The 15400-nt window shown below is 34.3% G+C and overlaps 1 protein-coding gene across 5 annotated transcripts in view; it reads left to right on the top strand.

Moving 5' to 3' along the window:
• The window catches only part of EPHA7 (EPH receptor A7), a 169010-nt gene extending 154087 nt beyond the window's left edge, over positions 1–14923 (top strand). For 4 of the 5 annotated variants that reach the window (XM_045188598.3, XM_045188600.3, XM_045188597.3 and 1 more), the window contains exons 13-17: positions 683–892; positions 1604–1753; positions 8214–8407; positions 9421–9576; positions 11304–14922. In XM_045188598.3, the coding sequence (XP_045044533.1) occupies positions 683–892; positions 1604–1753; positions 8214–8407; positions 9421–9576; positions 11304–11418 (825 nt within the window). In that variant the 3' untranslated portion in view covers positions 11419–14922. Of the gene's footprint in view, positions 1–682; positions 893–1603; positions 1754–8213; positions 8408–9420; positions 9577–11303 lie in introns of all 5 variants that reach the window. The other variant, XM_045188599.3, reaches the window with a different exon arrangement.
• The last annotated feature ends 477 nt before the right edge of the window (positions 14924–15400 follow it).

Here is a 15400-nt window from a genome sequence, read left to right as displayed (position 1 = left end):
GCTCAAACCCATGGCCTCATGCACCTTATTTGTAATTCAGTTGGAGAAACCTATGGGTTAAAAACTCCTTAAAAATATATAATAGCCAGTCAAGTTGCAAATAGTCTTCAATCCCATGTGCTAGTACATCTATTTTGGAGATTCTTTGTTGCAAGTAATGTTTCTACTAATAACAAAACAAGGAAAAGTGTAAAATGAGAACAAAGTTAGACGATATAACCATTTTTTTTTAGTTTCTCTTTTTCTTTAATCAAAAATCTACCCCCCTTTATACCATTGGGAGAAAATATTTTAATATATGTGTCTTCATACCTTTATAATTTTAGATTATTTATATAATTTTATTGCTAGTGAGGAAAACACTTAGCTGTCAGGGATATGCTTGGAATTCCTTTCCATAACTTTCACCTAAAAATTAGCACATACTTTTGAATTTGTATAATCTGAAACTATTATTATTAATGTCAATAACATCGATATAAATGATTACCAAAACTCTATTTTGTATTTGACTCAGTTAAATCAGCATTTGTTGTTTTTCACAAATGCCTACATTACATAGAAAATTAACTACTACTTCCTGTTATACAACAGTAAATGAACAGTGTGCAGACGGTTTGCATGGAGATTTTTTCCCTTTCAGAGTATAGTTAACTGGACTTCTGGTTTTGTCTTCCGGTAGAAACACGATGGGCAGTTCACAGTCATTCAGTTAGTGGGAGTGCTGAGAGGAATCGCTGCCGGAATGAGGTATCTGGCTGATATGGGATATGTTCACCGGGACCTTGCAGCGCGCAACATTCTCGTCAACAGCAATCTTGTCTGTAAAGTGTCAGATTTCGGCCTTTCCCGGGTCATAGAAGATGATCCAGAAGCCGTCTACACAACGACTGTAAGAAAAAGTCTAGCCCTGCATCTCTCCCCAATGCCTGAGAGTTTCCTACCAACAGAGCAAAGCTTTAGTGATACAAAACTAACAGGGAGAAAAGAGGCAAATTGAGCTCAGCTTTTTTATGTTACTATTTTTTTTCTTTTGGAAGAGTCATTGTTGCTTTTACAACCTACATATAGGATAAGAGAAGAAATAATGATAAGAATGGCAACATGCTTAGCTTATAGCAGGATGTTCATATAAATAATACGTGACCATATATGTACCAGCCCTCATACTTGTAGCAGAAAAATATAATTCAATTTTTAAATAATGATTTAAAAAGAATATTAACTATAGTAATTCTTATAACTCTTTTGAGACTAGATGAAAAGGAAATGTGTGTTTATTTAAATACTCCATATTTCATTCCATTTTAGTAATTATTTTACCTAATTTGTCACTGTCTTTTGACTAGACTCTTGCCCGGAGACCACATAAGACCCATTAAGTTGATTTGACTTAAAAAATGAAGTCTCGTAATGATTTTAAAACACAGATTAGTAACTTTAAATACACTTAAGGGAGATTCAGGACAGATATGGGTGATACTGCCAAATTGCCAAACATAAATATATAGATGTTTAATGATAGCTTGATGGTTCAGCTACAAATGATGTATTTAAATAAGTTATTGTACATATTTAAAATGTTGATTTCTTCTTATAACAGGGTGGGAAAATTCCAGTAAGGTGGACGGCACCTGAAGCCATCCAGTACCGGAAATTCACATCAGCCAGTGATGTATGGAGCTATGGAATAGTCATGTGGGAAGTGATGTCTTACGGAGAAAGACCTTATTGGGACATGTCAAATCAAGATGTAGGTGTTACACTATTTAAACAAAAAGGATGTAATACATTAATATTCATTATTATTGGAAGATGTAGGTAATGGTTCATAAGAAGAAACTTCTATAGAATTATAAAAATACAATTGCTGAGTATACACAAGAGCACAAATTACCACAATAATTAATCATAAATTAGTAGGTCAATTAATTTAATTTTGCTTTTCATTTTGAAGAATTGCTTTTTTTGAATTTAAATTCTCTGGATATAAGAGGCCTACACAGGATATTTTCTCCTTAATAAAGATAACGATGCTTTGCTGCACAGCTGTAGTGGGAGAGTCACAGGAGTAAAAGAATCACTTATGGAGAGGAGGGGAAAGAAGTCTGTGGTTGTGGGTTGTTGTTTTGTTTTGTTTTGTCTTTGATGGTTTTTCTTCTTTGTCTTTAATGTTCTGAGAAAATATGTTTAAATTATTATTGATTGATTTAATTAAATTTTAATTTCATGAGACAAACCTATCTTTGACCAAGATTGGTAAGTGTTTTGTAGTGATATTTAGAACACAATCACAATGGAAGTGTCTTTGGAAATTCCTAAGAAAATAGTGCTCATTAATGTGTGTTCTGTTATGTACAAAGACATAAAACATGCTGTTATTCGTTGACAGAAGAAGCTGAAAGCATTTCTTGGGGGTAGACATCCCACACTACGAAATCATTTATAAAACAATACAAGATAAGTAAATGTGAATTTTAGCTTCTCTGAGGTTGAATTTTATGAAATTGACATTTTTACAGGTCAGAAATTTTCAAATACTGGCAGATTTATATAGTTCAACTTATTGACAATGTCAGTGAAATTTAGATAAACATAGAGAAAGTGTAAATCTAGGAACTAGAAATCTGAAGAAGACCTTGGTTTATAGCTGATGAGAAAATTCTCAGAGGATTGGAAAGTTGAGAAGCAAAAGCCTAGTGAGGTGTGTTAGGACCTAGCAAATAGATTTACCTTTCTACACCAAAGTTGTACGCACTGGTGGTGATTCAAAATGAGGATAAGGTTGGAACAGTGAGACAAGTGAGACTTGGACAGTGAGAGAAGCTGTCTAAAGTTAAAATTATGTTATTTTTCAAAAAAGAGATCATGAACATTGTTCTATTAAATCAATATCTTTGTTTTTTATTTTAGAATTTTCATATCAAGTGTCTATGGTTCTTAAACTTAGAGTTATTTTTAGGCAACTAAAGTCAAATCAGACTGTCAGTAAAGTTATTTTCAGCGTATTTTCTTACAAACTGGTGCACCACCTGAAAAGTTCACACCCTACAAAGGTGAAGCTTTTAAATCATTTAAATCTTTTGGTATTTTAATTTGAGAGACAACATTAAACTTTTTTTATTTTTAGTTTTTGTTTTCATTTTTCAAAGATAAAAAGCTAAATGATGAGTCGGTTGGCAGAGGCAAAGTTAATATTTGACAGGTCTTGGTGTCAAAGGTTTCATGGACTGTCGAGATGAGGACAGGCATCCTCGGGCCGACAGAGAGATATTTACACCCCCCACACACCCCGTGGAGTTTCATTGCTTTTGACACCTTCCTTCTGTACTAGATTCAAACATAAAGAGAATGACAGGAATATCAGATAACTTAAATTCAGAGTTCCCTTTTAGACACGAATAATAGAAATGATTAAGGAAAAAAACAAATGTATTCAGTTTTCATTTTTTCGAATTCCTGAAGTATTGTTCCTTTGTTTTTTCTTGAAAGTGGAATATCATGAATACATAATTAGTATATCAAGAATTAATAAATATCTGTATTGATCAAATTAAATATGTATAGAATGAAATTGAGTTATGACATAGAACAATTAACACCATCTTTCTCTTTTTTTTATGTTGAAGGTCTGAATTATTAAATTCTGAGACAAGTTTGTGCAATAGTAAGAGATTACCTATGCAGTTCAGTTGTGTAATGAAATGGATGTTAAAATTCTTCTTATAGGGTAATATTTATTATATCATACTTGTATTGTTGAACTGCTACTTGAATAATTATATATACATCCTTTTCAATGTGGAAAACCAGGGTAATTTTAAAATAATTCCATTCTGGTAAACAATTCTCTAGATAAAAGGCTTTTTTACTTAGGGTCCTTGGTAACAGTTCATGGACAGACCTGACATCTCTGAACCTCCTCATGTACATGGAAATCCTGGGTCCAAGTGAATACACTGTGTTTTTCTGGGAAGTTTGCCTTCATAGAACTTGAGATATATTAATTTTTTAATTAACTTAGATTGATTTACTAAGTGAATCAATTCACTTCATAGTGTTTAAGTGAAGTTGCTAGGGATTTGTCAGGAGTTTAGAAAGCCCCCAACTATCAAATGCCTTGGATTTTAAAACACTTTTAATAAAACGCCATGAAAATAATCAGTAAATTGATGGTTCTGTTTATAAGCAAGTTCACAAAATTCCTGGCTGAATGCTGAATAAAGGGAGGTTTCTTTGATCACGCTGAGGAAATAGAAAGGGGATACTGTAGAAGAAGGCTGTGAGGTAGGTAGGTGCCAGGAGGACTTAGTCAAACTCCAGACATGACTGTGAGCAAAGGAAACTTGGGGAAAGATGATATGCATAAGTATAATCATACCCACAGCCCAGTGCCTTATGACTTGGTTAACACTGTTTGGAAGCTCATCGTATTTTCATGTACTTCTAACTTTCTTGAATTTTTACTAAATAGAAGCACTTAGAATCTAGTTGTTTATGATCAAAATGAAGGCAGAGTTTTCTACATAAGTTTCTAGTTTTCATTCTTCTTAAAAATCTGTACATGTATAGCCCTTTCAAAGAAAAATCTTTCTGTATGTAAAATGCAGTCTAATGTAACAAATATTACAGAAATAGAAACTACTCATAGTTAGCATCACATCAGCTGTCTGTTAATTGAATTTAAGTCTTAATTAATTCAAATAACATTATTACTCCCAAATTTTGAAATTCTTCGTTGCATAGATTAGGTTTTTTTTCTGTGTACATTACTCAACAGTTATTTTTTTCTCACTTTCGGTTAGGCCAATACATTTTTTATGTTATTAGTAAAGTAAGCTTCTGTAAGTACATGGGACATAAAGGTAAGTTCTTAAAGTGGTCCATTCTAAGACATTTGTGAGATTTGAAAATATATCTAGTTCTAACTAAATTTTTTTGTGATCCCTCAAGTTTTTTTAAGCCACCACTAATTTAAGTCTTTATATTTTTTTATATTAAGATAAACACAAAATTGTGATGTTTTGTAAAACTTTGCCATAATCTTGTGTGGTCCAAAATATGTAATTATCTGAAATGTGGGTTATGTTATGGGAGGTTGAAATGGGCAGGAGCAGAGAACAGAAGCCAATCACCGTATGTCCCATTTTGAGTTAACACAGGCCCATTGGCATGGGTTGTTCTGTGCTTCTTTTTCTCTTAATTACAGTGGTCACAGTAATCATACTGAAACACTATCAACGAGCAACTTTTGTTTTTGTTTCTAAGTAATTTTTTACAGTGTATACCAGCCCTCCCTATTGTATCCCAGTGGCTTTTTATAGATGGCATTTACCCTAGTCGCTTCTTATCCTCAGGGATCTGTCTAAAATTAGAAATGGCTTATAAATGTTTTTTTCTTTCACTTTTATTACAGTACTAAGGCTAGACCTGCACAGGCAAAACCAAAGTATTTTTTTGGTAATTTCACAAAAAGATGTTTTAATGAATTGCATGACTAATCATGTAATGCTCTAAGAAGTCTAAGTTCTTACCTTACCCGTCTGTGCGCCTTTTATTGTTTCCAAAAATCCCTAATGATCAGCAGATAGTGATTCTTATTCTCCTAATTGGAAATATAATGAAGCTAGCCAAATTAAAAACTGCAGAACCTCTAGGTTCGGTTTGCACCCGATTTATCCCCTGTTGGCTGGTTAGTGCTCAAGGGGGGATGCACAGCTAATGCCAAACTGTGCTCTATGCCGCGGTTCCCAGCAAGTATCCCTCGTGCTCCTGTAGGTGAGGGTATGATAGTTAACGGGAGCAGTATTGTCCCAAAATTGATCCCCAATCCAGAACATCTTATTTTAAAAGTTATATATTGCTGCTGCTCCATTAAAATGTGGAAGCCACTGTAGCTTTGACAGCTAGAAGTTTTGTTTTGTATCGCAATAAATGTTGTTTCTCTGCTACAATAATAATAAGCATGAAATTCCTATAATGCGATAAGAAGCTGCAGGGATTAATTAACTCTTTTTTTTCTGTAAGAGTCATTACACAGTACTACACTGTGTTCATTGATACAAAGACAAGAACTTCTTGTGTCCAAAACCGGAGAAGCTTATGGGAGAGTTGTTGAAGAGTATTAGGTCAGGAGGATCCTGATAAGATTTCGGTTCACCTTCTAAAAGATTGTTTAGAGGGAAAGAAAAAGGAAAGCTCCTTCTACCTACCTGCATTGTTTCTTTCTGGACATCAGAAGGAAAGCAAACTAGGAGAGGGAAACGGTTCTGAGATGGTGATAAGGACCTCAGTAATGTTACTGGCATGGGAACGGGGCCCTGTCCCATCAGAAGATGCTGCGAGCGTTCACACACAGGCAAACTCGGATACAAGGAAAGCCATTCCTTCCCCAATGAAAAAGTGCCCCCAATTGTTTATTATTTGGTTGTTTTGAATAATAAAGTTTTAAAAAGTTTTTTATTTACTTATGCACAATTTGTTTGAATAACTTAACCCAGTGTTCCAAAGTGCATTCCTTGTACTTTTCCCACGTTGTTGAACAGAGAGCACTTTGGAATCCAAGCACAGTGCTTCCCAGGAATGTTGAACAAAGCCACATGAAATGGTTTGCATTTCTGTAAATTTAATTCCTCCTGTAGTTTTATATTTGTGACTTTGATAGAGTTACCACTTGTGTATCTTTGCTTATAAGACGTATAATGTGCCTATGGAAAACGCAGGTGGATGTGTCTAGTAAACTGATGTATAAAAGAGTGATGCGGGGAGGATTTGGGCTGAGGACTTTATACTTACAACACTCCTCAAAAATTACTGTGATTAAGTTAATCTGCTTACCTTTTAAACTTTATCAATTTGCATATATAGGTGTTTTAAAAATTCAAATGGACTTTTTTTAACAAAGGATTTTCTCTAAAAATTGTTGATAACAGCTACTTTATTCATTCCATCCTGCATCCTTTTACATTCACGTGTGCTGTTCATAAATGTCAACAAGCATCTTAAGGATCTGATTTCCTACAAATAATACATTAATCAACATTTTTTAAAGCCTGCTTATTGTCTGCCTACCTTTGACTTTATTTTCTTCAAAAACTCAAGGTCACCTCTTTTTATTAGTCATTTTTCCTTATATTTCTGCTATATTATGTCAGTATCGAAGGGTTTTTTAGCCCCCCTTGAATATTATGTTTTGTGAGCCCTTCCCTCTTGCATTGTTTGCCTTCCTGTTATTTTCCCTGTGCTGCTGAGATTTGTGACAATGTTTGCTTTTCAAGATCTTTTTTTTAATTTCCATATAAGTAGGAAAAAACAAGTCTGAATAAGGAATTTTAGACTTTCTGATTGCCACATACAAATTTTATGGAAGCCTATTTTTCGTTAACAGTCAAAACTTGACGTAAATAGCATTTGAGGCTTTATTACGTATAAATAAGTAGTTGTATGCTGATAACAGTTTAACAACCAGAACTCTGAGTAGAAGAGCCCTGATCTGTAACCTTTCTCAATTTCTTAGTGGAACCCCTTGTCCCTCGCTCCTCCCCCAAGGCTGGCTTTAATCTGCCACTGTGAGGTCACTAAACTTGGAGCCCCAAGGTGATTCAATCACCTGGAGAAGGAGTACAGATTGGCTCCCACACCACTTTATCTGATAACACTATATGCTTTCTAACATATAAGTTTCATATTATTTAAAATAGTATTGTGCTTAGTAATACTTTGTCATGGTACATTAACATATTTTAATATTTTGTTTAGAAGTGTCATTTGAAGTTTGCAAAAAGTGAAACTTAGGGGGGTTCCATTTTGGGTAACATAAAACTTCCTCTTACAACTTGAAAAATGTATAAATTTAGGGAGAAATGTATACATGCACAATTATATATTGTACATGTAAAATAGTTCCATAACATCTTTCCTTTTGAAAACCTCTGGGATGACATTAAAATTTTTTCCATCTATTGCACTCTGAGTAAACTTAATTGCTGCTCTCTATTGCTGAATTAACTACAAAATGTCATCATATCCTGCACTTTATGCACCCTTTAATAACATGTTCAATATTCATGGATATTTTGGAAAAAATAAGTCTTTTGCAAAGTGGTGTGCTTCATTTTTATCAGGATAAATCACTTTGCCTGCCTACGAGGCAATTTACTTAATTATAACTGAACCTCATGTGGTAATATCTTTCATGTCCTTTCGGCTATTAGGTTATAAAAGCGATAGAAGAAGGTTATCGTTTACCTGCACCCATGGACTGCCCGGCTGGTCTTCACCAGCTGATGCTGGATTGTTGGCAGAAGGAGCGCTCTGAAAGGCCAAAGTTTGAACAGATAGTTGGAATTCTAGACAAAATGATTCGAAACCCAAATAGTCTGAAAACACCCTTGGGAACGTGTAGTAGGTAAGAAAAACTAAAGGAAGGGAATCTGGAGAAATGAAAATATTCACGGGAACCATTTTTCTCCTTAACCCCACCCCCATGGCAAGTTGACATTTGTGTTAAATTATAAATCCAAATTAAATATACTGTGTTTGCAGATTTTTTTGAATTAGTGTTTAAAGAGATCTATTAATTATTATTGCTTTTTTCCTTAGAAGTTATGATAGATATCATTGGCTGTCATTTAGAAAACTTTTTAAATTGGAATTTTGTAATTAGATGGTATTTCACATTTTCAAATTACTATTATTATTGCTATTGTTATTATGTGACTTTTTATTACTGTCCCCCTGGTTTGTTACATAGTATCAATTTTATTATTTGTTTGCAGTTAGTAAAATGATTCTCTGACATTAACATTTATAAAAGTAATTCAATACATGATTAAAGAAGTATACCAGCTTTAAACAAGTCTGAAACACTCCATTCTTTGCACTTGGCTTCCTGCATTATAATGCATATTAGTAGCTATTCAGCCTCAGCGGCCAGGTAAGCCTGTTCTCAGGTCTGCACCAGTAGTCCCTTAGGCCTTGGGAAAGTGCATGAGCCACAAGGTGTTCATATGGCTGCCATCAGTGCAGTGGACACAGAACGTCTTAACAGCAGCCTACTTTTCTAAACAAGTCAGTCCACAGCCAAATGTGCTTCCTTTACTCCCAGCTAATTTTAGAAAAGCAAATGAACAAATATTTACTGATTACAAATACCGTTGGCTGTATCTTAAAAATGCATAAAAGATGAAATCTGGTGGTCATCATATATAAATAAAATATAAATTTTGGAGTATGTAGTTATTGAGTAAACTTTATGCATGAGATTTTATTAGCATATCTTTATTTTTATATTTTATATTTATAAGTATTATAACATTAATTAAAACATGTAATTTTATTCCCTATACCTTTATTTTTGTATGGTACAAAATCTTTTCCCTTAGTCGTTCATGAAAAAAAAAATGTTTTATTTTTATCTAGGCCAATAAGCCCTCTTCTGGATCAAAACACTCCTGACTTCACTACATTTTGTTCAGTTGGAGAATGGCTACAAGCTATTAAGATGGAAAGATACAAAGATAACTTCACAGCAGCTGGCTACAATACCCTTGAATCAGTTGCCAGAATGACTATTGAGTAAGCTTAAACTTTAAAAATTATATTTAAGAATGTATTAGGTACAATCCAAGCTTTATACATTCAAGGTATATAAAAGAGGTATGAACCACAAAACCATGGAGAACATTATCTTTTTAATAAATGCCTTCTCTGTGCCAAGCATTATGCTAAATGACCTTTTAATGTATAGTACTGTTTTTAATCCTCACGGCAACAATTTTGTTAGCTCAGTAGTTTCACACACAACAAGGCTAAGGCTCAGAGAACTTAAGTGTTTTTCCCAAACTGACTCAGTTAAGTGGTAGCTAATTTGTCTCTGCAGCCAGCGTGCTAAACATCATTTCAGTGAGACTTTCTGTTTTCATTAACCATGGTACGGTCAGGTTCCTGCTCTTTCTTCACTGCAAAGGAGGATTTCTTTCACCACGTTTGTATCAGACGCTACAAATCTCAAAGTTTCAAATCCAACACCAGAATGCATTGGGACATTCAATACGATTATTTCCTGAAGAAGTCATAGGAAACAATTTAATTCACTGTAACTATTGTAACAGTTTAGTTTAACTTACATATTGGAAAGTGTTGATTGAGTCAAAAAAAATTTAACCTTAAGAATCACCTGATAAAACAACTTAGAAATTGCTGTGCTCTGGAAGTAAAAACTAGTTTTCTGCTTTGGCTCCATCACTGATGATGTGGGCTTATGAAAGCGATTTAATATATCACAACCTTGCCTTCTTTGGCTACTACATAACTCTTATGGGTGATGCTGTTTCTCTTAGTCAATGTGTTTGAAAATGGGAAACAATTATCAAGGTTCCATTAGTGGGGTCCTTCTTACCTGCTGTTGTGAGAAGGATTTATACTTTTCAGATGAAATGAAGGCCAGCACTTCTTCCCAGTGTCAGGAAATGTCGTGTGCATGAATTTAACAGTGCGCATTCTATCTCGGCTAGTTTTCTGCTAGGCACCACGTGGGCAGAGCTGGCACAATTATCCTTGTCTTTCCAAAGTAAGCTACTCCCCCCTAAAGACCTTGCCTCTCAGTCTTATTAGATACTGCTGCGAAATACTACAGCACTGTCCTGTTGCTGTGTTTTAGCTGCTTGAATACCTAAGCTCAGTCTTTCTGGCTACCAACAAACATAAAAGTACATACACAGATCCAAATAGCTTTTGTCTGATTTACGCTATTAAACATGGGTAATGGGTATTGTGCTCTTTACAAAATGATTGAACTGAACTGAAAGTAAGTATATGATCAATAATGTGCTCACAATTACCATATAATTAAACTATCAAAATTTATATGATCAATGAAAATTCTTGTTCTACTAGAAGCCAGAACTGTTTCTGTTCATACCATACACATGTTTTAATAACGAAATATTTTAAATTTCATTTAGGTTCAAGATTACAATGTTTCAACTAACATTTCCTAATCTTACCTTAAGTTAATAATAATTTAACATTTTGATAATTTCTTATGTAAAATTTCAAATCACTTTAAAAATATCTTAACTCGGCACATCGAGGGGCTGAGCAGTGAGGTGTTCACCAAAGAGAAGGCGATGCTGGTCGCTGACCTGAGCTGCTGCAGGAATGTGACCACATACCCCAGAACACCAAGACGGGGTCTGTTCCCATAAGATACACAGATTATTTAATTAAAGAGTTGACGACAGTTTACTACCGAATAAATTCTTGGTAAGGTAACTAATAAAAAATGCATCTGTCCTTTTCAGCGATGTGATGAGTTTAGGGATCACACTGGTTGGCCATCAAAAGAAAATCATGAGCAGCATTCAGACTATGAGAGCACAAATGCTTCACTTACACGGGACGGGCATCCAGGTGTGATGCGAGCTGTGGGCGGGAGAGAACAGTGCTGGCCTTCGGTGTGTGCAGTGGATGCTGCTACAAGACAGCTGAGTCCTGGTCCTTTCTACAGTGAAGAGAAGACTGATGAAGCACCTACAGACTTGACCTCCTAAGTGCCACCGGGATACATAAAAGGGAACTTAGGCTCCACCACTGGTGGCCAGGAAAACAGCAGTGACAGTAAACAAAGTACTACCTGAAAACCATCCAAACACCTTGAGTTCTCTAACCTCCTTTTTATCTTACAGACTTTTTAAGATGTACATAAAGAATTTAAGAAAGAATATATTTGTCAAATAAAACCATGATCTTATTGTTAAAATCAATGAAATATTTTCCTCAAATATGTGATTTCAGACTATTCCTTTTTAAAATCATTTGTGTTTATTCTTCATAAGGACTTTGTTTTAGAAAGGTGTTTATAGCTTTGGACCTTTTTAGTGTTACTCTATGACACATTCCTACACTGGGTACTTTTGAAAGAATCTCAAACTAAAAAAAGAAAAAAGAAAAAAATAGCATGATAGAAGATATCTCTGTGAGAACATTGGTATCCTTTCTTGTGCCATTTTATTTTGCTTTATCAGTGCTGTTTTGATATTGTTTGCTAATTGGCAGGTAGTCAAGAAAATGCAAGTTGCCAAGAGCTCTGATTTTTTTTTAATATTTTTTTTTGTAAAGAGCAGACAATACTATCTTTTCAATGAAAAAAGCAATAATGATCCATAAATACTATAGGGCACTTTTAACTGATTGTTTATAAAGTGATTTTACTAGACAGAATTTACTAAAAAAAAAAACCCCTCAAATTGTATGTTTATGACCATAAAAACTATGAGGCACTTCATCTAAAGTATGTCGGCGAAGGCAAGTCTCTGAAAGGAAGACCTATCCAGTGTTATGTAAAATTTAGTGTGAGCACATCAAGGTTTTTTTTCAATAACATGACTTTAGGAAATTTAGGAGAAATAGTTGGCATATATTTTATATCTCGTTCTGTTTAATGCAGTCCAAACAGAAGTGGAAAGAATTAAATTTTATATTAGAAGTCCGAAGCGTGATACAAGGTGCAGTTCACAGTTTTCACCTTTCAAAACAAATTTGCTGCACAGGATATCACCAATGCAGTTAAAGAAAAAAATTATTTCATTTGTGAACACTGAGAAACTTAAGTGAAAGAGCCCCTTTTGCTATGCCCGAAAGAGGTGAAGGATCTTTCTTTCAGCTTTATTTATTATTCCATATTATTTGATTACATGTTAGAATTTCACAAGCAATAATTAAATGTCTTTATAGCTATTTCAGGAATGTATACATATTGTGAGTACTGCTTTCAAAAGTCATGAAAATCATGAACTACCCCGGAATTGGACTGTTGTACTTCCAAAGAGAATCGGGCTGTTTATAATGATTTTAATAGAGAAGGATCCCAGGGATCGGTCACAATTGGTCTTGTTTGGTAATGTGGGCATCCACAAACAAACAAATAACAGAATCAAAATCTGTAAATGTTCCTTTGTAAAACTTGTAAATTTTATTTATACTGTCTTGTTTTGTACACACATTTCTCTGTAGTGGGCTCTGAATACTTTGAAAATGCACTATATTTTTCTATTTTACTTGCAGAGCATCACAAAAGAACAGGTATTTTCAGTGCTACATAATGTGTTCTCCCACGTTTAGGACCAAAGATGGCTATAGAAAAACTCAAACGGATTGCTTCCCAAGCCCCTCCCTACCCCTTTTTTTCTTTTAAATCACTGTACAGTGTTATTTGATATTTTTATTTATTTTTGATTGACTAGAAAAATCATTTTAATTTCACTAAAATGTTTTTGTCCCTAAGGAAAAATAATCTGTAAAATAATTTTAATTAGCATAATACAGTCACCTAGACACTTCCATTTGTAATCTTTGTAATAGACTGTAAATATATTTTTGGAACTATAACACAATGTGCTTGAGGGTTATTTTTCAGTGTCTGCAGTGTATACAAGTGTTTATACTAAGTACAGCACTTTACAATTCTAATCAGTAGCATTGGCCTTTGTGAGAATGAGTGGAAGAGTTTGAGTGAGTGTTCTTAATTCCATTTGGATTCTAGACTCACTAATAATGAAGTTCTTTTCTTGTTCATAGCTTAAGGTGCTTATTTTTTCTATTAAAATTAAATTAACAAAAAGCCATTCTAGAAATAGAAGACTTAGTATGGTACATGCAAACGGTGTCTTTCCTGCTTTTTTCTAGCACTAGATTTATAGTTGAGTAGTCTTTCTTGAGTAGAAGGGCAGAATAAAAAGTTTTTTTGATTTTTTTTCAAAAATAACTTTTCTTCAGCAATATACCTCATCTGCCTTAAATTTTTTACAGCTCTTTACAGGGAAAGGGGAGAAGGGATGGGAAAGACACACAGCACAATAGGAAGTGTATGATGACATCACTCTCTCGTTTGTAAGTTTCTTTTCCCAATCGACATTATAATTTGAAACATGTGTGAAACAGATATGCAGAGAAAAAAGAATTAACATTGTAATGCTGATTGTAATACTCTCTTCCAGAAAGAGATGAAATGGTTATAACAATAAGAATGTATAACTTGCACCTTGAATTATTTTTTTGATAAATTAGTGCTCAGGGGAGGAAAAGTAAAGAAAGCAAATGTCAAAAGTAGAATTCAAAATTATAAAAATGCAAAAAAATGGCCTCCTTGCTTTAATAGAGCCACCTTTTTTAGAACGCTGTCTTCACACTTGACTTGTGTTTTGCATTCAGTATGGAAATAAAGGTGATGTTTATGACATCTGGATCTAACATTTTCTCGGCAATTGATCTGGGCCTTGTTTCCCAGAACTGGTGGTTTATGCTTGTCAGAGCACTATTAGTTGAATCATATTGTATACTTATGTAATCTACATTAGCTAGTACTACTTAGGACTATATTTTAATTGCTCCTCTTATCCGTGATTTTAAGACAATTAAAATGGTGTAATTCACCTCTCTTTTTTTTATTTAGGTAATGCTGATGTTCTCCCTTTTGTTTCCCGGGTAGCTTAGAACTCTGCTACTTACAGATGTGCATGGTCAAATAAATTACTGATGTGTATTTTTTTGCTTATATGTGGAGAAATCATGGGGAACTTGGGGCGAGATGTGCTTTTTGTTGGTTGAATGTGTCCCTCCTTGCCTAAGAATTATTACAGGGGTCATCCTTTTATAAGGACAAACTGCTTTTGAACGGTGTCTTCAATGTATCAAGCACAAATAACTCTTTCTTCAACACGAATCATAAGTCTCTTTTTACCAGCTTAAAATAATAAATGAGTCTATTAGACAATGTAAAGAAAACCCTGTCTCCAATCATTGGCGGATTCATTTATGCCCCTGACTTATTCTTTATTTTCGTACACAATATCATGAAGGGAGATATTCAGAGTAAAGGTTTTATTGAAATATTTCAGTGGACCCATCCAACTGTGAAGAGAATTAATATCCTTTGCTTCCCCTCATCCTCTTGCCCTCTGATTTTATTCCGCTCTAATTATTAAAGAATAACTAGTTAAGAAAAGGCTTTAAATGGCCGTACTGTCAGGCTTTTTCATTAAAACCTTTTTTTGTTCCCTTTGAAACTACAGCTACATGGAACTAACAAGAATATTTATATGGGGAAGGTAATATTTCATCATTGGACCCAGACAAGTATTTTATCCACTTGGTAAAATTGATATATATGTGTGAATTTGTGTGTGTGTGTATGTATAGCTTTGCAAGTTCACATTTAAGATTCTGCAGGACGCAAACATAGGGCTTGGAGCAAATGGAGAAATGAGCTAGCTGATGGTCTGATAGAGTGTTTCACTGACGCTGACTCAAGGATCATTTCAAATTGTACCTGAAGTGGAGAAAACCACACACTCCTTTTTCTACAGCAGCATCATCTGAAGCTCTACAAGCTCTTAACAAA

Source organism: Desmodus rotundus, chromosome 11 (assembly GCF_022682495.2).
Source record: "Desmodus rotundus isolate HL8 chromosome 11, HLdesRot8A.1, whole genome shotgun sequence".
Classification (NCBI taxonomy): Eukaryota; Metazoa; Chordata; class Mammalia; order Chiroptera; family Phyllostomidae; genus Desmodus; species Desmodus rotundus.
The sequence above is the reverse complement of the archived record's forward strand: the minus strand, read 5'-3'. Positions and strand labels throughout refer to the sequence as shown.